We start from the raw sequence: 26,469 nt of genomic DNA, 5'->3' as shown, positions 1-26,469 counted from the left end.
TTTTCACTTTCTCTCCCTCCTGCCTCTCTCTCTCTCTCTCTCTCTCTCCCACCCCCCGCCTCTCTCACCCTGTTTCTCAGCCCAACTTCCCCCTCTACATCTCTGTCCTTCTCCCATTCTCCCTCCTTCCCATGGTACCTTCTTGTGCATCTGCCTTTTCATCGTGTTTTTAAAGCTTTGCCATGGCTCCAGCTTCTAAAAAGAGTCATTTTCCCTCCGAATCCCCTGCGCTGCGGCTCCCTCTGATCTCTTCCTCTCCATCCCAGTTGTACTGCTAGTAAACAGCAGCTGTTATTTGTCACATCTTATCATTATGGACTAATTAATTAGCTGTCAAGTTTCCATTGTGTGTTCCTGCTTACCTTGTAACTTTTTCCCTTTGTTATCGTGTTTTTCCATTTTAAGTTATTTTTAAGTTTTTATTTTTTTCCCCTTTTCTTTCTTTTGTACTTGTGTTTTCTTTTTTCTGTATTTTTGCTTTTTCTTTTGCATTTTTCCTTTCATTCATTCTCTTTCTTTCACTCTTCCTCAATTTTATTCCCTCTTACCTTTGAAATACAGGAGACTCGATGACTCTGATGATTTATACATGGAATTTTCTTGGCTTTGTAAAGCATATCAATAAATCAACCGTAAGCTGACTAAATTGCTTTGCTACATTCAATATATTGTCTCTGGGAAATCTTAATTTACTGCTTACAATTCTGTTTTTGGCAGCATGCTCTCCTGCACTGCGGAAGTAGACACTTGTTGATGGTGCCAGCTAGTCACCTTGCGCTGTGTTGCCAAGAGGCTTCTTACAGGCTATGCTAGAGCAGGGACACATTTAAGGAGAGTTTTGCCTGGTAGGTCACCTCAACCGCATTGCCAGGAATGTAGGGATGCCAGGTGGGTTTGATTCGCATTTCCTCTGGTGATCTGTCTCCATCAGAGGCCAGGCAGAGATTGTCTGGGCTGAGCTCAGTCCTCCTGGGGGCTTTTGCTCAGGATGTGTGTCGAATTGGAAGTCGGGGAAGAAGGAAAAGGAAAAAAAGACGGGGAGGGGGCTGCGTGACCCCCCTGCAGCCGGCAATCAATGCCTCTCGTCCCCAGCACTGCTGTTTGAAGCCGGCCAGTCGTACATCACCGTCCCTGCCGCTTCCCAAGCTCACAGGACCGACCAAGAGGGGTCTGCTAACTTCATTACGCTTCCAAGTACATTTGCATTTTGCCACAGAGCTGCGCGCCCCAACCCCAGCCGCACTGGCACAGTAAATCTGCGTTTTGTTCTTTTTTTATAGTCTCGGTAAACGGATCAGACCATATCGAATCCTTCAGTCAAACTTTAAAAGCTCTGGATCTTATTGTAGTGCTCGCCAATTCCAGGACAAACCCCTTTGACTTATTACATAGATTGTGAATCTTGCTGTCATTGTTTGGTGCAATGATTGATTCACCCTGAACTACAGTGTTTTTTCTATTTTTTTCTTTTCAATTTGACACAAGAAACCTGAATGAACAAACTTAGATTCCTTTTTCCCCTTGCCTTCCAATTGCAAAATTGCGCTGAACGTCGGCCCAATTAGGACTGTGAACGTACAGTGTAAGGCTGCTGTGTTTTGTAATTTGACAGGGAAGGAGAGTGATACGTGCAGGACAGTTAAGTGTGTATATCGATTAAAATGTGTCTCTTCATAGAGGCAGAAATGTTAGGTTAGATCTGTCAGACGTGGATTAAAATGCTGGTGTATGTCTGGGCAGGAGGAAAAGGGAGGTTGCGCCCGTAAAGATCAGGAGTGAGTAAGGAATTGTGTGTAATTAGGTTTATCCCAGCCTGGACACTGTTTCTCTAGGGAGAACCATGAATTGAGTTTAATATTGTCCTAGTGATGAAGCTATACATCAATGGGCCAAGTGCTGAACCTCAGTGACATGGTAAGAAAACTAATGACACGCTCACAGTTTGGCGCTGCACCTCCAGTGTCTCAGTTTTGATTGCCCTGCTTTCCTTTCAACAAGGACTTATCTTCTTGTTTTGCTTACCATGGTTACCGTCCAACCAAACTTCTCCTACTGAAATCTCTGTGAACATATTCTCATTCCCTGGTAAAAAAATAACAAATCAAGATCCATTTATGACATTCTTTAGTTAAAAAGATGTATTTACTAATTTCTTCATGAATTTATTTTTACTAAGGTTTGCTAATGTATCTAATAAACAATAACTTCTTATCAGGTGTTTGAAGTCACTGCCAACATGGACACCTCAATGGCTGTCTGTCAGGTTCTGTTCATTGATATGGAGAAGAAGAAATAACAGAAGAGGTGGTGTGGAGGGAGAAGGAATAGTGGTGAAAGTAGGGATTGTGGGGGGGGGGGTCGTTTTACCAAGAAAAAAAAAAACCTGGCTAAATTGGCCCCCAGGGTTTCCTAACAGCACTGAGCTCTAAAAGAAAAAAGGCAGAGGTGACAGCAGGGGGTGGGGGCGGGGGGGGGCGGGGGGGGCTGAGCGGGGGGGGGGTGTTTGTGTGGTGTGAAAGGTCCCAGCGTGGAATGCAATGGAGGGGTATCGTTTCGTGGAGGGCTCTGTGCCCCATTAGCAAGGGTCAAGGGTGAGGTGCCCTGTGTGCTGACCCTGGTGACTAGTCTACCCCTCAGTCTGCCAGGAGACCTCTGGGACCTGGGTATTTATTACTGCCCCCCCCTTCGAAAGAAGAAGAAAACAAATCCCCACCACACTGCCTTCCCTACCCATCAACTCGCAGACTCGCTGCACTCTCACTGGCAGTGCTGAACAGCTCCTCGGGCACACAGGCCATTCTCACTCAACAGAAGTTTCTTTTTGATGAACTGAGTCGACTTTATATACACGGAGTAATGCTTATCCGCTTCTCCATCTCCTCCTTTTCTTCTGACTATTTAAATGAAAACGTACTAGAGAGAGAAGGTTTTGTGTTTTATAACTGCCAGTGGAACAGAGAACGACCAGAAGAAAAGTCTCCCGATGTCTGTTTCCCAATCGTTTTTTCTCTGGGTTTTCCCAGTGCAGAACAGGAGGGGAAGGAGTGTGTTCGTGGCACAGGTTGTGTACAGTGTGACCCGCGGAGGCGCTCTCCCTCGCTCTCTCTCCCCCGGACAGTAGGTGACAGGCTTGGTTATCCGTTATGGGTAACGAGGAGGGCGTGGGCAGGCTGGTAGCCCAGCGTTCCGGACGAGCAAGCAGCCAATCCTCTGAGGTCCCCCTCGCCCCCCTTCCCCCTCTCCCAACAACACAGCCTGACCTCTGACCTCTGGGAGTGCTGAGTGGGGGGAAGCCAGGGGTCCCGAGAGAGCAGGAGGCACAGAGATGCAGCTGAGCTCTGCCTCGGCTGTCTCACTGCAGGGACGCAGCCTTTGGCAGGCCAGAGCCCCCCCCTACTGATGCCACTCACTGCGCTCAGGGCTGTTCTGCTCTTCCTCAGCGCTTGCCACAACAGCAAGTGAACGAAAACCATACGGCACAGAGCGCAGCCATTAGTGTGCTATCATCTGGGCATGTGCAGCCAGGGCGTGCTAATTTGTGTTGGGTGAAGCTGTTGCCCCCAGACCGACCACGGCAGCTGACCTTCTTTGGAAAAGCTGCTTTTATCCTTCTGTCCCCTCATGAGCTGAACTGTTTAAAAGTTCCTCCCTATTTGTGTTTGGCATTTTCTTTAATGGTCCAGTTTGTTTGATTTGATTTAGTATATGTCTCCTGATTAAAGACCTTCCCAGATCATTTTGCATCCCCGTAATGTTCCCTAACACCTAATTTGGGTACATTTAGCCTTCCCTTCATTCAACTCCCCTTTGGACAAGTGGGGAGTTTTGAGGATGAATGACGGGCCTCGCCATCAGGTCTCTTCACATCGGAGTCTCTGGCAACAGCCATGACCTTAAGTCTCTGATTGCTACCTCTTCTGAAATCATAAACATCATTACTTGCATCTCAGTTGATGTTTAAGACGATGCCAGTGTCTGCAGTGGCATCTTGGTATGATGCCTGGGCCACGACATTGAAGTCAAGTGAATTATGTCACTTTCTGTAATGCAGGCATGCTGGGAAGTGTCCTCAACTTTGTACGGTGGCAGTTAGAGGAGATGGGAGTGGAGATGCTCCAATAACAAGAGCAGATGTAAAGTCTGTATAGCTTTTAAGAGCCAAAGCATCCCCTGACCACACAAGAGGCCAGCTTCTGTATGACTTCAGCACTGAGTTGGTTACACAGAAAGGAAATGTCTCGTATTTCGGACTCAGTGCTGCTTGAGGTCTTGTATTCATCTGCTCTGTAAGATAGTTCAATATAAGAAAGATTTCCTTGACATTTGCAGGAGTATTGTTTGTAAAAGTGTCTCGGGGAGATTGTATTACATTAAACCAATTAATGCACTTGCCTTGAACAAGCACTGCAAACAGCCTTTGTTGCCAGCCACTGATATGGTAATAGACCAGAATGATAATATAGCCATAATTCTTTCCTTGATGAATCGCATATAAAGCTGCATAAATGCATGAACTCTGAGAGGAAAAGAAAACTCTAGAATTGGAACCGAATGTCTCTCCACCCCTTGTTATATTAGCCCCACCCCTGGTTGATGTCGACTGTGAGATCTCAGTGTACATGTATGTGTGTGTGTGTGTGTGTGTGTGTGAGAGTGTGGTTTTGAGGAAGGAGAGGGTTACCCTGCCTTGAGTGTGTTTTAATGTTCCACATCTGTTTTTCCAGTTTTCCGCCTTCTCTCTGTCAGGGAATAAGTTTCTGTGGCGAGCTGATGAATGATGGCCCACAGCCAGGACACCCACTTTCTGGTGTATCCCCCCGCTCCTCTCTCTGTCTCTTCTCATCCTCCTCTCCTCTCACTCCCTCTCTTTCTCTTAGTCCTCTGTCCGTTTCCTCTCAGGTCCTGTTTTGGCTGCACTGTATATATCTGTCTGCCTGTTTACCCACCTATCTGCCTCTCGCTCCTTCCGCCTGTCTGTCCATCACTCTTATCAGTCTACGTCACCGTCCATCTCCTTCTTTGTCCTGGTGTCTTTCTGCTACCCATTCATTTCTCCCCATTCCTCTCTGTCTCTCTCTCTCTCTCTCTCTCTCTCTCTCTCCTTTTCTCCTTCATCTGTATCTAGCTTGAATCCAGTCTCCAGGGATCCCTTTCCTCTGCCCAGGCTGTCTAATCCAGTCTTTTTTGGCACTGTGACCCTCTCTCCAATAGCAGACACTGTTCCCATACATTTTTGTCCTAATTAAATCCACTAGATCTGTCATGCCAGTGACAAAGTACAGAGAAGCTCTCAAACAAGCCACATTTTTTTCATTTATGGTCTTTTCATTCCCCTCAAAAGCATAAAATCATTAATAATGTTTCTAAAACTGGCTGCCTTGCGTGGTTCAGCCTATGACATATTTTAAGCCCCTGCACTGTACAGCACTCTCTCCCAACACACACAGGGGCTTGATAGCAGTGGGCTAGGTGTAAAAACACTTTTCCTAAGCAGTGATGGTTTGCGGCATTCAACTCGCTAGGAATCGTGCTGTAACATTGGTGTTTGTGGTTTTTTTGGTGGTTGTTTTTTTTTAGGGTTATTGTGACTTTTGAGGTTATTGCATTTGGAATTCCTTTTTTCGTGTTTTTTTTTATTTTGTTTGCCTTTCCTTGAATACCCACTGTGACTGTGTGTTCGGTTTAATTCTGGGTGTTTCATCCAAGACTCCCACCAAGATTTTCCTTTCTTAGCAGACGGCGAGATAAACCCCTACAAATTAGAACAAACATACAAATGAATCCAGGCCATTCGTCGGTTTAGGAGAGATGTGCGTCAGGATGTAGGTGTTGCACAGGCATCAGTGTACCGGCGCTTCATCAATGGGGTTCAGAGTGCTGGACCAAACTATACCTGCTCTCCCTCCCAGGCCAGTGAGAAAGTGCTGCCATTTTTGGCATCTATTTTAGCTGGAATGGGTAATTATAATTGGCAAATAACACAGAAACAGCAGCAGCAGAGAAGACAAATAATCAGCAGCAACAAGTGAAATGAGAAGTCAATGCTGATGATGTAAACCAGCCCTTTAAGTGGAACGGCAAGTAAACAACACTAATGACATGACGATTGTCGGAATGATCTCGCTGGGACTTGCTGCTGGGATGCTAATTAATGGCTGTCTCCAGAGGGTGTGTGGGGGGAGGCGTGGCTTGTCTCTGCGGCGACGGGGTGTGACTGACACGCGGACATTCGCCACTTCACCGCTCGGCTGCGCGTTATTTTTAGCAGCTTCTGGGGACGGCAAAACCAGCCGCTCGGAAAGTTGTTTCCCGTGCTCCACTCCCTCCGGTTACTTCAGAAATGACGGCGTTGCCACCTGAGCTGTCGGTCAAACGCAGGAACGTGCCGGTCACCTGTCGCACAACAGAGCCGTCGCCACGCATGTTCAGGGGGGATGGTAGAGTCTGTTTTAAACAGCAGAGGAGGAGGGTGCCAGGGAAGGGTTATGTGATATTACTGTCTCTGTACTGGGTGGGGGCATAGTCCTTCTGGGGCAGGATGTGGGGCATCAAGAGGTGAAGTTCAAGGATGAGAAGTTGGACAAAACTGCTTAGCTGTCACTCGGTACTGACTCTTCGATGTCATTTTTAATTTAAAAAATGTGACACAGCTAAAATTGATACAAGTTAATTTATAGAGCTGCCAGGTAATTACTTTTGCCAACGCCTGGCAAACCTCAGGTGAGGGGAGCTTGTGTTGCACGAGCGCAGAAATGGGTCCATCTTGCTTAGGAGGGGAATAAGCAAAGCCTGTAGAAAAAACCCAGTCCCGGAGCAGCCAGGGAAGGGGGACAGCACATTAATCTTGCATTTTGTGGAAACTCCGGGGAGATGATAGCTCGTGGCTGCTCAGCGGTCTGCTGCAGGGCGGCCGAGTCTTCTTCCCAAGGAAGAGCCAACCGCCGCGCTCATTAAAAACCACCAGAAACACGTCTTACATTCAAAACAGAAAAAAAATGAAAGCCCCTTACCATTAGTTTTTATTGATATATTTGTTTAATTGAATGGGGGTTTTAATGTTTTGTTTTGTTTGCTTTTGTGGTGGGACGAGGGGGGGGGGCTGTGAGTAATGTTGTAATTTGTCAGTTTGCAGAAATATACCCCCCCTCCACACACACACTGTCACCACAACCCACCCGCACAATTTGTTTTTGTTTTGTTTAGGCAATAGCTCCCAGATGCAGCCCATAGTTTGGCCTGAAGGGGAAAAAGAAAAAGGGGAAAAGAAAAAAAAGACTCCCTGTGGAGAGAGCTTGGAAATTGATCCCCAGGCTTGGACAGAGGCCTGCCATTGTTTGTGTTTCTTAACAACCATTTCACTGTGGGGGACGGTCTTGTCTCCAGGCCTACCCCTCTCCGTCACCACACGGCCCTGCTCTGGATTAACTGAATAAACAGGTGTACCGTTGCCTGCACAACTTTACTTGTTATTTTTTTTATCTCTGTATATTTTTAGCTTTTCAAATAAACAGCTGTGTAAAAAGTTAACTGAAAGTACCTCCAGCTTCATTTCCCCCTTCTGTACAGAACTTAGGGCGGCAGCAGGAAAAACAAAACAAAAAACACAACCACAGTTTAGTAGGGGTCGACGCTAACTCTAATGTGTTTAAGTGATTTTCAGTTGGTCATCAGTTAGTCTATCTTACAATAGCAGATTGGTCCTGGGTATTTTATTGAGGGATGCTCGAAGTGTAAATGATAGATATGGACGGATGTGCAGTTGCAAACCTTGTTACTGAAATTCAGAGATTGTCCCACGACATCACTGAGTCCTCTGTCTTGATGTGACACGTGTGCTTTGCGTACCCAGTCGCAGGTGAGGGTGTTGTGTTGCCTGTTGTGTTGGTGCTAAGGCCCTGCAGGGGGGAGGTTAACAGCACAGAGGTCCTGCCAGAGGCTCGTCCTGTGGACACTCGGCCCAGATGTTCGGCCGCAGAAGCAGGACACAGCAGTGGGGTGGTGTTGTTGTTGGCTAAGGGGGAGGTTTGCATCTTCTTGGCATTGTCTTCTTTTGCTGTGTGTGCTTGCTGCTGTTCACAGCCCATCCCAGAAACCCAATGAAAATAAGAGGGCTCCAGAGAAGGAAAACAAACATCCAAAAAACTCAAAAAATGTTTAATCCATTTATTCATTTATTTGCAGACGTTGTGTTGCATTTGAGGAGTGCCGCAGAAAAGCACTCAGTGTGAAACGGGTTTTGTAGACCAGAGAGGCTGGCTGTAAATCAGCAGGAACAGAAGTTAAACCTTTACGCACTCTGCATTCGGGATGACCTGAACCTGGACTCGGTGTGGGCCCTCTTCACGGCCGGCAGGCTTCTCTGCTTTGTCTGCCTTGTGAAGCCCTTCACATCCCATACATGATGCAAACCGCAACCCCCCCGCCACCCTGCACAAAAAGAACAGGGGTGAGGTGACATGGAGGAGGAGTGTGGCCCTGCGTTTGCTTGTGTGACCTGACCATCTGCAAAGGCAAAGTAAAAAAAGAAAAAAAAAAAGACTAGTGGAAAGTCTGCCTGTTTGCCTGCTGTGCCGTGGCAGTGGTACAGTGGTGGCGAGCCGGGCAGTTCCCTGAGAAGCCCATGAATATTAAAAGGGGCCCGTGGCTCCTCTATAGCCGTGCGGCGGCCTCACAGCTGGGGACGGTTGGCAGTGTGGAGCTGTCGGTCAGCTGTCACCGCCGCCACAGAGAGCGCCCCTCAACCCCCACCTACCCCCGCTCGCGCTAATCCACTGCTTCCGACTCGACTCCATTGTGAGGAGATGCTGCCCCAAGATGCTCTCTTTCACCAGCAGTACCCCCCACCCCACAGGATTGGATTACCAGAACACTTCTCCCCGCAGCCGAGCGCCAACCCTCTCCTGCACCAGTGGGGAGGGGGGTGTGCTTGTGAGTTGAAAAAGTGCTTTATAGAGAAAAGAATGCCCCTCAAAAAAAGTGTTGTTTCTGTATTAACTGTATGTGGCACCTCCCCTTGAGAAAAATTGATCACAGCTGACTGACTGTGGGACTCTGGCTGCATTATAAAGCCCGTCTGGAAATCTTGCTGTGCTCCTGCAGGTTCAAGATTAAGGCTTTAAACCAGGAGGAGGGGACACTGAGAGATACATTTACAAGGGAAAGTTGATGATAGAGAGAGAGAGAGAGAGAGAGAGAGAGAGGGAGACGTGGAGAGGGCAGAGGCAGGCACACGGGGAGGCAGGGAGAGAGAATTGGGAGGCATTCCTCTTCTCCCCCAAGTTTGCACCTGCTTTTTGCCCTCCCCCAAATAACAAAATGACACAATGATGTACAGCATGCTAAAGCTGTGCACAAATCTCACTGGATGCCAGTTACAATTCACAACAAGAGTAGTGGTATTGTTTTGTGATCATTTTGTTGCTGTACAACTTTTGCATGGCTGAAAATGTTTTATGAATATGGCGAGCGAGAGAGAGAGAGAGAGAGAGAGAGAGAGAGAGAGAGAGAGGCGGAAGATGGCAGAGCTGCCTGCTGTGGCATGGCCATTAGCTGTCACTCCCCCAGTCCCTGTCTGGGGTTCCCCTGGAGACCGGCTTTCCACTGCCTGATCTACTGAGCACCCCCTCCGCCCCCCCGCCAACCCAGCCACGTTGCTGACAGCCTGTCACCCACTCACACTGAGCGCTGGAGACAGCAAACAGCTCCTCAGCCCCTGCTCTCTGCCACCCTCCCGCACCTCCGGAGAGACTCGACCTGTTGCAGCCTGTGGAGGGGAGGGGAAGGGGGACTAGGGGGTAGAGGAAGAGTTGATCAGAGGGAACCAAACGATTCACTAGTTTGATGTTCAGGGTCAGTACAGAGTCCGGAAGATGTTTGGATTGCTATTTTAAAAATGGTATATGACAAATTCCATCCACTTGCTTAAAAGTGGCTTCCTGGTGGGGTAACATATCCCTGTTTCACCACCCCCATCCCCCTTCTACACAACGTGGGGGGAGAAGTGTTTACAAGCCAAAGGGGGTTCGCTGCATCCTTGGATGCTTTATTACAAATCAAAGGCGCTGCGCTTCCAACAACAACAACACAAAAAAGGAGAAGAAAATAGTCATAAAACGAGTTAATTCATTTGTACATTCATCCAGACTGATATATTCATTGCTGCGCGGCTCCTTTTTCAGAGGCCTGTGTGAGAGCCCACATGTTTGCATTCCTCCTGATAGCAGTAAGACATTAGGACAGCTTGGTTTAGTGTCTCTCTGGGTTTGGGGTTCAGCCTACTTTTAGAACAACTGTCACTAGAAATAATCTTAAAGTTTGCAACCCCCCCCCACCTTCCCTCTGTTCTCCAATGGATAAAACATTCCCATTCTGCGGTTTGTGAGACTAAACTGACTGTATGCACTTAAGAGACTCTGTATTTACAATAGCCGCTAAGGTGCATCTGACTTCGCCTAAGCCTGCTGTTTTTGCTGTTTTGTGCAGAGATGAGATCTGCAAATCATGGTATCATTAGTTCAGCCAAACCATTAAGTTAAGTTAATATACAAACTTTTCATTTTTCCTTTTAGTCAGTTTCGACCTTTGCAATATGGATGTTATTATACACAATAGCGGATTTTGAAATTGTTTAAAACACAGCTGTGCTTATTTGTGTAATTGCCCAGAATGCATGGAGCTCTTTAGTACTAATGGGTATTCATCTTATTTCACCCCACCCACCGGCTCCTAAAAAAACAAAAACAAACAGAGTCAAATAACAGTTTGGCGAAATGCTTTAATTTAAACCAAGATCTCCTCTGTCTCTTCAAGGTGACAGCGGTGACACGCTGAGACAATGCTTTGTGTACTGGAGAGGGTACACTGTAGGTTAACAGCTTTGCCGTCCCTGCGACTGTCTGTAATTACTCTGCTGAAGTTAAACAACACGTGTAGCTGCACAAGGCCGATGCCACTCCTGTTGCAGGGGGATCTCAGTTCGCCCAGGACCCCCGATAAACACAACGGAAAATAAACCACAAAAACAACACTCAAACACACACACACACACAACCACACACACAAACAGTGCAAAGAGGGTCCCCTACTTATTAATTATGCAAGATTAGTCTAATTATAATTCAGCAAATGAATGTGTGGCAGAAGGTGTTGGGAAACATTGCGGTAGATTTGCATGTTAAGTGGGTAGGGGGACCCGGTAATGTATGCTAATGTATGCGGCCGCTTCTCGCTTTAATTTGAAAATTTGCAGCTGTGCGTCTGTGCTGGGGAAAGAGGTGAAAAGTTGAGTTGGGCTTAATACCAGCAAAAAGAGACCGGCCCTGTGTCCACTCCTGAGAGCTGGGCCAGTGCCCCGAGCGTCCCGAGCACAACCAGAGCAACACGCTGGAACGTGTCGAGTTCCTCAAACAAATGGGCAATAGAGGGCAGTTCAGCCCAGTGGTGGACAAAGAAGGTCACTGACAGAGAGCTAGAGTGGGCCCCTGGTCAGAGCTGGGAGCTGCTTGGTAGGGGCCCACTCTCTGCTTAAGCTATGCCCTGCCACTATGCACTGCCAAAATTATATGTTCGCCGGTGGTTTGCGGCACCAATGCAGTGGGGCTGAGATTTAGGGGTGCTGGGAGGTGAGCTGAGAGACTTGCTGGGAGGTCGTTGCAATTATAGTTATGAGATTGAAGGATCATCGAGGGAGGGTTGAAACAGCGAGAGCACAGGCACTATTTGCCCTTTTCACATACAAACGAAACTTTGCGCTGGGCTTTGGAGGTCTGTGCTGTTAGACGGATTATAAATCACAGAATCCCCAGGCCAAAAACAATAGTGATCGTTCTCAGCCTAAATAGCTCAAATCAACTGTTCCCAAAGCCGGGTTTGCCAGAGTGGAGGAGGGAGATCATGGTGAAATTCGCAGACGGGGGTGCTCATCAGTCATCCGATGTCCACCTTCAACCGAGTTCTCCGTTGCAATGCCTTGCGTTTCGCAGTGACTGTGCATAGAAGGGAAAGTAGCCGTTACAACACCGGACTGCCAACACATTCTCGAGAATTCGTTTTGGCACCTTGGTGTGGAGAAATTAACATCATTATAACCGAGACCCGTGTTCGGATACGGACTTCACTATGAGTTGATGTCTCTCTCTACAAAGGAAAAATACACAGATAGCAAAGTGTTGTTTATTTGCTTGTCTTTCCTTTATAATTTAGCAAAACCAACAAAATTGTTGTTGAAAAGTGATGTCAAATACTATGTTGGAAAGTGTGCTTGTTTTGTGGTGCATCAAAGTATCTTCATTCAACCAAGGCATCATTTAAAAATCATCAGGAGAGCTGTTTTCAGCATGAGAAGTAGAGCTACTCTCCCTTCTCTCTCTCCCCTCTCACTCTCTCTCTCTCTCTCTCTCTGTCTCTCTCCCTCCTCTTGCTGTATTGCTTTGAATCTCTCTCTTCCTCTTTCTCGTCCTCCCTCTCTCTACCCCCCCACCCCTCTCTCTTTCTGTCTTTCTCTGTCTTTTCCCCTCTCTCTGTGTTGGAATGTGTTTCCACTGGCTTCTCTACACGTGAGCTGCGAGGGGACTTTGGGATTGCGGCAGAACTCCGTTGCCATGGCAGCGTGCAGGAGAACTGTGCCGGGCTCACCTGGGATTTGAAGTCTCTGTGCACCGCTGGAATCGTTGTCAATGGCCACTAGTCCCCCCCTGCACATCACACATCATAAAGGAAAAAAAACACACACACACACATACACACTGCACTCTTCTGCCCTGAATGCTGAAACTGCAAAAAAACTGGGCTGTTTTTTAATCTTAACACAACACAAACCGCCCCCCCCCCCACCACCACCACCACCTAACTCGCAAAAAGCATAAAAACACTGAGAAATGTGTACAACACTCTTTCTCTTGCTCATCCGTTGACAACTTTTCATCTGGTGTTTAAGGTAATCTGGTTACCAGGGTTACCGCTCCCTTATATGCCCTCATGCCTTTTCTCTCTCCTGGGGGGGACTGGTTGGACATTAACTCTGCTGAGGCACAGCCTTTAGGATGGGTCTGGTGCTAGGCCTTGTTGTAACATATACCCCATCAAACGCTTATTACTTCATTTTTTTGAAGAATGTAGCATCACCAATCATTTCTCAGCTTACACACCTACTGTCCCACCACCGTCCGCCACCGCTGGGACAGTTATCCAGCCAGGGCTGCCCTTCTCTAACTGACCCTGTACGTCTTTACCCAGCCTGCCTCTGGAGGTTGCCATGGTAGTGTTCTGTGGAACAACGGCGCACAATGGATTTGTGTGGAGCAGTCCGGGTCCTAGTGGCCCTGAAGACTCACACCTGTGTCCATAGAGACCTGCTCTCAGGCTTGGGCCAGGGTTAATGCAGACACTCCTGGCTCTGTTTACCAATTGTCCGAGCTTGAATTCCAGCTTGGGATCTGCAGGCTGCTGGGATTAAAATAATGTAAACAAAAATACAAGTGCCATATTGTAATACATTGTGGTAATTTGCTTTTTTGGGGTTGGAGTGTTTGTTTTGTGTGTTCTTTTGCTCTTTTTATGAGAAAGCACTTTGTAACGGATCAGATTTTTATGTTTTGTGTTGTTTTTCTCTCTCTCTCTCTCTTCAAGGTTTTTCTTGAAATTCTTCCTCAAGTGTAACCAGAACTGTCTGAAGACCGCAGGGAATCCACGAGACATGAGGAGATTCCAGGTACAGAGAGGGGGGGAGATGGGAGAGAGAGATGGGGAGGTGGACGGGAAGAGAAAAAGAGAGATCGAGGGGGGGGAGAGTGAGAGATTCAAAGCCAAACAGGAAGACTGTATTTTTTTGGAGAGAGGGAGGGAGGGAGACAGGAGAGGAGAGAGAGAGGGAGTGAGAGAGAAGAGGGGGAGAGTGGAGAGAGAGAAAGCTGCTATCTCTGTGTCTTTATCCATCCATTTTGTCTTCTCTGTCACTGTCCTAGGTATCTGTGTGCAGGACTTTTCACACAGATTTAGCCAGTCCATCTATCAGTCTTTTCCCCTCTTTGTGTGTATGCATTCTCTCTATCCCCAAGGTTTTCCCTCTGTAGAAAGTACTGGTATATTTTGATAAAGCATCTATCTACAATGTCTATTTACCTGTGGTTTATACCTGCAGTGTGAATGACGAGTCTTGTCATCCACCTTTGCTTAGCGATCTTATCAATCTACATGTTTATCCAGCCTGTATCTGTCCGTCCTGTAATCTCAACTTCAGTGTGACATTTACATCCATGAACTCCCTCTCTCTGTCTCCCTCTTTCCTTCACTTGACCTGCCTGTCTAGTCCATGAAGAGAGCGATGTTTCACTCTGTGGTCCAGTGTCTTTACCCTGCAAAAATACTAGAACATTCTACTGCTGTGCCAACACAAATAATTCCCCAGTTACACATTTATATGCATACCCTGGGATTTATGAATACATGTCATAAAATCTGCAGTAACCCGCCCCGCAATGGCGCAGAATTCTACTCCAGCAAGAATTCTGTTTTCTCTCTCGGCGCTTTTTCAGATAATCGCTTCACCTTGGATTGTTCCCGAATTCACTGTTGGGGCTTCGCTTGGTTATTGGAGATATTTTTTGAGCAGTTTCTGATGCACGTCCCTGAGACTGTGAGATTGTGTGCCTCTTTTGATGAGTTGCGGTGTTGTGTGTGTGTGTGTGTGTGTGTGTGTGGGGAGGGCTGGTAGCAGGTATGATGTGAACGTGTTTGTGCGAGAGATTGTTTGTGGGTTCATGATCTCGCAGTAATGCAGAGCAGTGTGATTCTGTGCACTGGAGGTAGTGTGTGTTTGTGTATGTATGTGTGTGTGTGCATGGTGGAATTTGGGAGTGTGTGTGTTGGGGGGGTATGGCAGTTTATGACTGAGTGAGTGAATGAATGAGTGCGTGCATGTGTGTCCAAGGATCTCGACCCTGCTGTTTCCAGGGGAGCAGTCTGAGGGAATAGGGGGGGGGGCGAGACAGGAAATAGGCCGAGGTGTTTCAGGAAGTTGTCAAGAGTTGAGTGATTGGCTCCAGATGGAGAGGTCAGGCTCTGTGACCCAGGAAGTAGTCACTGGGGAGACTCCCGCCTCACTTCCTCTGTCTTTCAGCACCAGTTGATGTCTCATATTTTCTCCTAGTTTTATGTGTTTGTGTTAACTCCTTCAGAGTGACACATGCTAAATTATAAGCCCGAGCCACACTGCCTTTTGCTCCCTCGTCTCAAGGTTAAAAGTTACATCTGCCCGCTAACCACATGTTCGAAGCCACTGGATCCCTCTCCTCTTATCTTTGATGGATCATTTATAATTCCTTGCTTTTACTGCCTCTCCTGTCACCCCTCCCTCACATTCCCCCCAAGTCTCACAACCCCAAAAAGCAGACCATGCTGCCTGCCCCTGTCCCTCCGTCTCTAATTGGCAGACCACCCTGCCTCCTTGCAAGTGCCTCACCATTTCGATCCCATCCTGAGGCCCCCAACTCCAACATCTACTCCAAACCGCCTTCCTCTGCCTCATTCCCATAGTTCTGGCCCCTAGCTGTGACCACCAGACCAGGCAGCCACACTTAGTCCACATTCCCATCAATGTGCCGCCAAATTCTGCAGTTCCTCGGCTCTACCCACAAGGATGTGCGTGTCTCCTAGTCTCATAGCTATGACACGGGACCCTCCAAATGGAATTGTAATACACTCTCTTGGTTTCTTATCTGTCCTGGCCAATCAGCAATGAGGTGCAAGGTCAGAGAGCACCACCAGAGCTCGCTCCTGTGGTAACGCACCAGTAACAGTTAAAGCAGGCTGCACAGATTCCCTCGCCTAGCAAGGAGGGGGTGGGAGGGTGGGGGGTAGGGTAGGACAACAGTGTTTTCCAGAAATTAAATTACTTCCACAATTTATCAAAAGTATGATTCATTCCATATGTTTAATGTCAGTGAGAGAATTCTGTTGTCCCCCAAACCCCTCCTTCCTCTACACACCCAAGGAATGAGCTTCCTCCTTGTTTGCTGGCAGGGAATCGAACAGCGCAGATTCGAAACAGCCACATGGGGGTGGGGGGGGGGGATTGGGTCAGCTGGTTTCAGCAGCAGTGTGAGAATGAACTTCAACAAGACCAGCAGTGGCCCACCCTCGGAGTATATTTCCTGAAGGCGACACACACAAAAGTAACAAAAGACATCATATAAAAACAACAACAATAATAATGACTATCTTCTTCTTCATCATCATCATCATCATCATCATCATCAAGCATGGAAACCCACTCTACCTATGCTATTTGATTGTATTTAATTTCTCCTCGCTCCTTTGAAACACAGCCGATAAAAAAAAAAAAACTAACCACTTTTGTGTTTGTCTCTGTGTCATCCCTGCCCCCCCCCCCCTCCCCACAGGTGGTGCTGTCCACTACAGTGAGTGTGGATGGACATGTCTTGGCTGTCTCGGACAACATGTTCGTCCACAACAACTCCAAACATGGGCGGCGGGCGCGCCGGCTGGACCCCTCCGACGGCGCGGAGCCCGGCATGGAGTACGGTAAGTGCTGCTCACTCCACAGCAGAGGCCGCGATACACTTTAGGCAACAGTATGCAGGTCAGCAATAAGCCTTAAGAGAGGCTTTCACTAGGATTCGAAGGAGTTCTTGTGTTTCTTGTCAGAATGTCAGAATCGTGCAGTTCTTTATTTTGCATTAGAATCGTATCTGTCAGCAGAGAGCCAAAACCATAGCTTTAGACGACGGGAGAGCAGATAGGCGCACGACACAATTAGTGTGGCTGAGACAGATCGCCAACAAGCACAGAGAAGAGTAAGCCCAAACACCTGCATCTCGACGGACACGCATGGATAAGACTGGTCTTCCAAACCTTCCCAGTCGCTAATTTGTGCGCCTCTGTCCCCTTCCACAGCCACGCCCTGCATCAAAGCCATCAGTCCCAGCGAGGGCTGGACCACCGGGGGCGCCATGGTCATCGTCATTGGGGAGAACTTCTTTGACGGGCTGCAGGTGGTGTTCGGCAGCATGCTGGTGTGGAGCGAGGTGAGAGTGGGCCAGGGCAGGGATCCATGTGGAATCCAGGGGGGATGTGTGGGTTGACTGGGTCACCTGACTTTGAAAACCTGCGAGTGTATGTATACCCTTCTGGAAGTCACTAAACGACCCGATTTCCCTGTTTTACCTTGTTTGGAGATTCAGACCCTTTTCTGCCCTGCTGTTCAGTGGTGTATCCCCTGCAGGTGTGGTGTGTTCATACCTCAGTGCTTTTGCTTGAATCTAAAATGTCCTTCAAATGATCTGAGACCCCCCCCCAAAAAAAGTAACCTTAAATATATATATATATATATATATATATATATATACAAAACAGTTGGTGTTCTGAGGGTGTGCTCTGTGCCAGTGTGTGGTGCAGCATGGCCCGAGTTGGTGACACTCTGTGCCCTGTGTTGCAGCTCATCACCCCTCACGCCATCCGAGTGCAGACGCCCCCTCGCCACATCCCTGGGGTCGTGGAGGTCACGCTGTCCTACAAATCGAAGCAGTTCTGCAAAGGAGCTCCAGGCCGCTTCATCTACACAGGTGAGCGACATGGCAGCAACGCCAGTGCTGTCCTTGTTTGGACCTCTGAGTTGATTGTCCTGGTTATGATGTGAAAGCTAGATAAAACACACAAGTAAGAATCAAAAGTAAAGACAGAGAGGTGTCTGTACACTTATGGCAGGCTCCAACTGAGCGTTAAACCAGAGACAGATCAGCACTTCGATCTGGTAAGGATCCTTCTCGGGATGAATACAATAAAGATGAGAAGGAGAGAATGTTCGCCTCTGGTGAGCGGCGCATGAACCAGGGCCTCCAGATGTCAGAGGCTGAACTCTCCTGCCCTGCCGCTCGCTCCTCTGCCCCTCGCCAGGGCATTGGTGACATACTCACTTTAGGGAAAGGGCCGTGATTGAGCGCCACCGAGGCCCAGACTGTAACGTGACTCCGAGACAGAACGGGCGGCTCCAGTGCCCAGTGCCTAGGGGGGCGCTGACTGACACTTCCTCTGCTTCAGCCCGTGGGCTCTAGTGGCCTGCCTGTGTGGGAAGGGTAGCCAGTGCGCCATTACTCCACCGAGAGGCTCCCAGTGCAGGGTTACACCGCATCCACACATCACTGCTCACTACGGCATCCATCCCCATACAGTGTGTCCTGCTGAGCTGTGGCACTGGGTCAGGAAACCGAGGGCAGGAGAGAGTAGAGGGGCTGTGGGGCCCCAGATTTTGATTCACCCGCTCTGTTTTCTCAGAGTAACCCTTCCAGAAATACCCATGCTAAATCTGTCGCCACTAATGGGCTGAAACCTGTTGGGTATACACATGTTGTAGCAAAGGGTAGTTTTACAGTCCACCTCATAACCTTTCCCCTGCAGCTTGTAGAGGAGCAATAGGCAGGGTCCTCTTCTCGTCCAACCTTATCGGAGAAACTCCTTCACGGTACTGAAACCTGGCCTCTCTCTCATTTCAGCCCTGAATGAGCCCACCATCGATTACGGCTTCCAGCGTCTGCAGAAAGTCATTCCCAGACATCCAGGGGACCCAGACAAACTGGCCAAGGTAAGAGAAGACTTCCTGTAACTACTGGTACAGCACCGTCTGGCTTCCTTCTTTCGACTGGGAATGGTGACCCCTGGACTGAGCGCTGTGAGAACATTGCAAATTATACACACCCTTAGCTAACCTCAGCGTGGAGTTTGCCCCACTGAGAAGCACCTCCACACTCCCCAGGATCTCCCCACATTCTTGTTCACACCCCCGTCCCCCCTAGAAAGGATCTGTGTGGAGAACAGTTGCCTTATCTCTCTGTTGTGTGTCCGTGGTGTGTGTGTGTCGTTACTGATCCACGTCTCTCCCTGTCCAGGAGATGCTACTGAAGAGGGCCGCTGATTTGGTGGAAGCTCTGTATGGAAACCCACACAGCAACCAGGTGTGTGTGTGTGTCTGTCTATCCATGTCTGTCAGTGTGTCTGTTTTTCTGCCCTTCTGTTTGTCTGTCTATACATCGATCAGCAAATTTCTCTCTCTCTCTCTCTGTCTTTTCTTCTTTCCCTTGTCTCCCTCTTCAGCTCTGATGCAGCATGCCTGTATGTATCTCTGATTTCCAGAGTGGAATTCCATGAGGTGACCACTGTAACACTATTATTCCCTCCCTCTCCCCCTCTTTCTCTTTCTCTCTCTTTGTGCACATCTGTCAGGACATGCTGTTGAAGCGGGCGGCGGACATCGCAGAGGCCCTGTACAGCGTGCCACGCTCTCACAGTCAGCTGCAGGCCCTACCCAGCTCCCCGGCCCACGGCAGCGTCATGGGCCTCAACTCCTACAGCAGCCAGCTGGGCGTCAGCATTGGGGAGCCCGGACAGGGGGGTGGACAAGGTACCTCCCCCAGCACACGCACACTCACACACTCACACTCAACACAGTGACCAGGATACGGCCCATTATCTGTCCGCTGGTGGCCGGGCCTTATGTCTGTGTGTTGTCTCCACAGGGTACATCCGGAACTCCAGCAGCCTTTCCCCCCGGGGGTACCCCTCGGCCTCCACACCCCAGCAGTCAGGCTACGGCTCGGGCGGGATGAACGGGTACGGCGCGGTGCCCATGTCCAGTCTGGGCGTGCCAGGATCGCCAGGGTTCAACAGCGCCTCGCCCACAGGCTCCCCCTACGGCAGTGAGTGTCACTCTCTAAACCCTCCCCCAGCTCGTCCTCACCGCCCCTCAGGACAGGGATTTTAGACATTCGGTTCTCCATCCCACTGCAGCCCTGCCATTCTGTCAATGCCTGCCTCTCTATTTGCCATTGAATGTGTGTCTCTTTCTCTCCTTCCTGCCTTCTGTCGTTCCTCTGTCTCTCTTGCCTTTCCCTCTGTTTTTCCCCTCTTCCTTCTCTTGTTGACTTTGAGGTCTGTTTGAAGCCCCACCGCCGAGTCGTGAGGTTTGAGTGGGCCCCGCTGAGAAACCCCACCAGCTAACAGCTCTGTGTCTCTGTGTGCGTGTCCGTCTGTGTGTCTGTGCAGTCATGCCCTCCAGTCCCACAGTGCCCGGCTCCAGCTCCTCATCCATCCTGCCCTTCTCCTCGTTCCCCTCCGTCAAGCAGAAGAGCGCCTTCGCCCCAGTCATCCGGCCCCAGGGCTCCCCCTCCCCCGCCTGCCCGGCCACCGGGGGCAACAGCTTCCGAGGTACCCCATGCCCGGGCCAGAGTAACCCACACACTTAGTCCGGCTCTCCGGGGTGCAGAGCTGAGCACCGTGCCGGCACATTGTCATGACCATTCCTGACGACACGCTAGTAACACATACATCTCACTCACTCAGCCAGCCAGGTTTTCTTGAGCCCAGCTCCCTCGGCACGGACCTCCCACTGAGCGCATCACACACAAGACAACCAGAAAAACAGGTACAGGTGTTGGTGCAGACATCTGTAATAGTGACAAGGATAGCACGAAACAAGTAATATAGTCATGCAAAAAAACAGAGAAGCCAAGAGAAAGAAACAACCTAGCATGGAGGAGAGACATTCCAGTGACAGATAAGAGGTTTTCAAATGCTTTCTTTTGTCTTTTTCTTTCTTTTTTTCTGGTTCTGTCTTTTTTTTCTTTCTTTCATTTTCTTTCTCTCCATTCTCGATCAAAGATGGTTTGTAAACACATAACATAAAAGTCCGTGCAGCTCTTGTTAATGGTCATGTGAGGTGCCACAGGTTTCCCCATGGCAACGCTGGAACTAAACTCCTGCGGACGGCAAAGGGAAGCTGCTCAGTGCTTTTTTTATTTTTGGTAAAGGCTCTGTGAGTGATTGTTTTTAAATACGAGAATACAAGAAGAAAAGATCACGTTTATTTTAAGGTTTGAAAGTGACAACTCAGCCTGCAGATACCCTGGAACACAAAACGCTGCTCTCTGCATGTTTCCACTCATTGTTGCCATGTCTGTATTGTTCTTGACGGCTTGTAACACAGCCAAGGCATAAAGTAGTCTGAACAAGCACTTAGGAAAGACTCTCACTCACACATACACACTCGTACCCAAAAACTGTACTGTCAAATCCCCCTTCCACCATGTCCCCCCATCTCCCCCCAAACCCTTACAAAGAAACTTGGTTGGTTTCAGACTTTGCGTGCCTTTGAAGTTGATCTTTAGAGAGTTGAGAGGCTCCTGGGTCTGCGGTTTAAGTGTGTTGGGGGAGGGGGGGTGTAGGTTAGGGGGGCGACACAGTGGCTTTGAGTTGCGATTGCCCACCACTGCCTGTCAGCACCACTGGCCCCCTGGGTGTCTGGGCTGCAGCATTTCAGCAACACAGTTGAGCTTTGCAAACCTGCCCCCATACAACCCATTGCATGTAATTCCCCCCATCCCATCACAGACACAGCAGGACCCCAGGGCTGGGTGACATGCAAGACAGTGCGCTGTACCCATGCGCGCCATCATACACATTGGAAAATCAGAAAGCCTGACCAAGCACTCGGCCTTTGGCAGCGCTGGGGTCAATTCCACTTTCTCAATTCCAATTCCAAATTCCGATTCCAGTTCTTTTTGCCATTTACATAATGGGCTGTACTGGAATTAGAATATGGAATTGAAAAAAGGAATGACAAACGGAATTGGAATGGAAAATCTGGAATTGACCCCAGCCCTGGCCCACAGTACTCACACTGGTAGTGGGGCCACTTTCATGCTTTGTATTGTGCCGAAAAGGTATAGATCGCCCACTGTGAATCAGCGAATTCTCTGAGACCTTTTCCATGCAGGTCTTTATTTTAGGCCAAGGTAGATGTAGACACCTGAGCTGACAAATTAGGTAAAACAGACTTGGTTTTGGCTCTTCGAGTCCTACACCCATGTAAAGTACAAGCCTACTGGATGTGTCTTATCCCTGCGTGCCTTAAAGGGACAGGGAGAAATTAGCTGTATTATAATGAACAACCCCTTATGGTAAAGAAGTACAGTGAAGTACACTATACGTACACTTTCAGTCTGCTATAAGTGCACTCTGGTGTGTACTTACAATGCACTTTACTCTACTGCTTTTTCTTGAGGGAAATCAGTTCATGGGGATTCATCCGTTGCTGATTCTTTGGCACTAGGATCTTTCTCGTGGAACATCTGGATGTTGTTCTGGAAACCATTACAGGGGGAATTCTCCAAGCACCAATGGGCTGACAGTCCTTCTGTCATATGTCACTTTGTTTAATCATAGCAATCATTTGATAAGTACGGTGCAGTGGGCTGGAGAGGGAAGGGTTTCTGCTGCCTGTACCGCCGAACGGATTGAGGATAGCCACTGTGTGCCGAGCACGGCTACAGAAACTGGCGTGGAACAAGCCTTTCGGTTTCTAATGTGGAAGCCCTATTGTTCCACTATTTCTCAGATTTTTCGAAGGACTGTCACACAGAGGGTAGAAGTTGGAGCAGAGAGGAAATTTGCTTCGGGAGTTTAACAAGGCAAAACTGACACAACAGAGATTCAGAACTTTTAACTCGTACACCCACACCTGTTTCTGCATGATTGTTTGATTGATTTTCCTGGTGGATTTAGTGACTTCCTGACTGTGTCCTGCAAAACGCCTGTGTGTTATTCACAATTCTCTCTCTCTCTCTCCCTCTCCCTCTCTCTCCAGCAATGACAGGATTGGTTGTTCCACCCATGTAGGAGCCTGACCGCCCCCCCCACCCCCCTCCTCCTCCCAGCCGGCCTTCTGTTTGTCGCCATCCACGGAGGCCATGTTTTTCGGCATTTCGACCCCACCCTTGACCTTTCACCTCAGCTCCTGTTTCTTGGTGCACTCAGGCTGCGACAGACAGCCGCCGCACCAACACTTACTCTTCCAGGGAGCCGGACCGCGAAGAAGAACAGTCCGCAGCAACACAAAGAGGCAAACTGTCCCATATTTGGCACAAGCGGAAGAGCGCCATACTCAGACTGCCTGCCAGCTGCTGAACATAAACCTGCTCACTCTTCCCACACTTCCTGTTCCCATCACCTCTCACTCCAGTTCTGTGGAGAAAGGGGAAAGCCAGACTGAATATTTTACGGCCCCCATCTCCCTGACCTGCAGATGCTTGGGCTTCGAATCTCCACAGGGATTTGACCCGAGGCGGAACACATTTGGCCTCCGGTTTCCCAAAGAAGAATGGGAGTGGTACCTCTTTTTACTACCATACCTCTTCCCACCCACCCTTCGCCCTGGCACTGTTGGCATGAGGTATCCTGGATTCCGAGACACAGCACACAATAGAAACTCTTCAGCCAAGTTCAGTATTGGCGGACAGATCAAACAGAGGTGCTGTTCTTCTGGAAATAAAAACAGAAACACAAAATGGTGGATTTCTACTAACAGGTGGGATCTGGACTTTAAAGCCAAAACATCCCAGAACCCAGTGGAGTTCCCTGTGGCCTGTCTGGTGGGATTCGGACCCCCAGATTCCAGACGTCAGGAAAGGGATAGCCAGGGCTGAACTGCATCTCCTCATATATCCTTTTTATTTAAATGAGCAATTTAACTTATTATTATAGTTAGATTTAGGAATAATATAAACCTCCTTCATTTTGTAATTATTATTATTATTATTATTATTATTATTATTATTATTATTATTGTTATTATAATTATTATTTTTTATTATCATTGTTGTCATCATTACTGTTATTCTTTTCTTGCAAGTTATTTATCTTGCTATATAAAAAAAAAGAATATAAACGAAAGGGAATCAAAGTATGAACGGTTTGCGAGAAGCAAGAATTATTTAAGCGAAGTGTAGACCCAAGTACCGTCACACCCAGGCAGCGTAGAGCCCGGGCAGCTATGAAATTGTGAAGCCTTTTATTGCTGTATACGGCACTTTTACAGATTTGATTTAGTTTTTACAGCACAGTACTTCTAAGGTGGCAGCAACTCAACGCTAAGGCTCCTGTTTCTGTTAGATTTTTGTTTAACCTTTAAGAAGTACAATTATACTGTATACTGTACATTTTGTTTTATATGCATGGTTTTCAAGCCACCTTTTTTTTATACATTTTCCTTTACATTGAGAACTATTTTTTTTCAATTTTGTATATTATTGCTGCATTATATTGACCTTTTTAAACCCCTTACAGTTACTATGCAGTAAAACAAGCACAAACACACACAAGATTTTTGTAAAGAAATTAAAAACAAGTGAACAAACAAACAAATAAAAAAACAGCGAACGAATCACAAAAGTTATTAAACCTTCAGAACTATATATTTTTTTCTCTTCTTTCTGTTTCACACACACTCATCAATATGATACAGTGAGGCAACGAAAGGCAATTTTGTGTCGCTTAAGGTAAATTATCAGAATAATTTTCAAATAAAATTTTCATATTGTGTAAGAACGAACTGGGGAGTGTTGGTTTTTTAAAACATTGTTTCACAGACATTGAGAAACCCAGCGTGTGAGAGCTATATATATATATATATATACACTCACCTAAAGGATTATTAGGAACACCTGTTCAATTTCTCATTAATGCAATTATCTAACCAACCAATCACATGGCAGTTGCTTCAATGCATTTAGGGGTGTGGTCCTGGTCAAGACAATCTCCTGAACTCCAAACTGAATGTCTGAATGGGAAAGAAAGGCGATTTAAGCAATTTTGAGCGTGGCATGGTTGTTGGTGCCAGACGGGCCGGTCTGAGTATTTCACAATCTGCTCAGTTACTGGGATTTTCACACACAACCATTTCTAGGGTTTACAAAGAATGGTGTGAAAAGGGAAAAACATCCAGTATGCGGCAGTCCTGTGGGCGAAAATGCCTTGTTGATGCTAGAGGTCAGAGGAGAATGGGCCAACTGATTCAAGCTGATAGAAGAGCAACTTTGACTGAAATAACCACTCGTTACAACCGAGGTATGCAGCAAAGCATTTGTGAAGCCACAACACGTACAACCTTGAGGCGGATGGGCTACAACAGCAGAAGACCCCACCGGGTACCACTCATCTCCACTACAAATAGGAAAAAGAGGCTACAATTTGCACAAGCTCACCAAAATTGGACAGTTGAAGACTGGAAAAATGTTGCCTGGTCTGATGAGTCTCGATTTCTGTTGAGACATTCAGATGGTAGAGTCAGAATTTGGTGTAAATAGAATGAGAACATGGATCCATCATGCCTTGTTACCACTGTGCAGGCTGGTGGTGGTGGTGTAATGGTGTGGGGGATGTTTTCTTGGCACACTTTAGGCCCCTTAGTGCCAACTGGGCATCGTTTAAATGCCACGGCCTACCTGAGCATTGTTGACTGACCATGTCCATCCCTTTATGACCACCATGTACCCATCCTCTGATGGCTACTTCCAGCAGGATAATGCACCATGTCACAAAGGTCGAATCATTTCAAATTGGTTTCTTGAACATGACAATGAGTTCACTGTACTAAACTGGCCCCCACAGTCACCAGATCTCAACCCAATAGAGCATCTTTGGGATGTGGTGGAACGGGAGCTTCGTGCCCTGGATGTGCATCCCACAAATCTCCATCAACTGCAAGATGCTATCCTATCAATATGGGCCAACATTTCTAAAGAATGCTTTCAGCACCTTGTTGAATCAATGCCACGTAGAATTAAGGCAGTTCTGAAGGCGAAAGGGGGTCAAACACAGTATTAGTATGGTGTTCCTAATAATCCTTTAGGTGAGTGTATATGTATGTATATATATATATATATATATATATATATATATATATAGCAGGGTGCTCACACTGAGTTGGCCACAGTGTGGTCTGGTGGTTGTTGTAAGTGGCGCAGTCAATACATCTAATTATTATATCATTGTCATAACGTTGTTTTAAGTTCTTTTAGAGCTGATGGCGTAAAAACGAAGGCACATCACCTGTACTATAATTGGCAGCTTCTAGTGCAGTATAAAATGTGTCTAGTCAGCTGATCAGACCCATAAATAAGACTGGGCCACGCCAGTTCTGCAGTGCTGTTTTTGGGTGGGTGGGATGGGTTTTTGTTGTCCTGTACCGAAACACCTGCCTGTCAGGCAACCCATGGCCCTGCCTTGCTCTCGCTCCGCTGGGGGAATGCGCGCGGTGGCTGTACTGAGGAGGAGCGTTCACGCCTGGGAGACGGCTTCCTTACCCAAGATGGATTCTCAAGACGCAATGTGGACGTGCGCCAGCTCTGGGAAGCAGGGGACTCTCCGCCTCCACACTTGGCCTGGAGGAGCATCGCGATACAGGATGACATTTCCGAAATATCTCTGCCAATCCCTGCCGATGCTCAAGCCACTCCTGCAGCCCATTATCATTTCATGTCAGTTCAACAACATTTAATGTTCAGCAACTCTATATTACTATATTACCATCTCCCCCTCTTCCACAGCGAGCTAGTCAACCAAAACTGTGATGATATGCCCCCCCACACATCCCCCTCCCCTCTTCCCAAAGTCCTTTGAGAGCTG

At 47.8% G+C, this 26,469-nt stretch overlaps 1 protein-coding gene across 1 annotated transcript in view; it reads left to right on the top strand.

The window, feature by feature from the left end:
• The window catches only part of ebf2 (EBF transcription factor 2), a 49,821-nt gene extending 25,433 nt beyond the window's left edge, over nt 1-24,388 (top strand). The window contains exons 7-16 of the mRNA XM_066714326.1: nt 13,627-13,708; nt 16,398-16,539; nt 16,912-17,042; nt 17,453-17,579; nt 18,507-18,595; nt 18,900-18,965; nt 19,234-19,411; nt 19,527-19,706; nt 20,053-20,214; nt 22,652-24,388. Coding sequence (XP_066570423.1) covers nt 13,627-13,708; nt 16,398-16,539; nt 16,912-17,042; nt 17,453-17,579; nt 18,507-18,595; nt 18,900-18,965; nt 19,234-19,411; nt 19,527-19,706; nt 20,053-20,214; nt 22,652-22,683 — 1,189 coding nt within the window. The 3' untranslated portion in view covers nt 22,684-24,388. The remainder of the gene's footprint in view (nt 1-13,626; nt 13,709-16,397; nt 16,540-16,911; nt 17,043-17,452; nt 17,580-18,506; nt 18,596-18,899; nt 18,966-19,233; nt 19,412-19,526; nt 19,707-20,052; nt 20,215-22,651) is intronic.
• Nucleotides 24,389-26,469: the final 2,081 nt, after the last annotated feature.

This window comes from Amia ocellicauda, chromosome 9 (genome assembly GCF_036373705.1).
Source record: "Amia ocellicauda isolate fAmiCal2 chromosome 9, fAmiCal2.hap1, whole genome shotgun sequence".
In the NCBI taxonomy this organism is placed as follows: Eukaryota; Metazoa; Chordata; class Actinopteri; order Amiiformes; family Amiidae; genus Amia; species Amia ocellicauda.
This window is presented reverse-complemented; position numbering and strand designations above follow the sequence as displayed.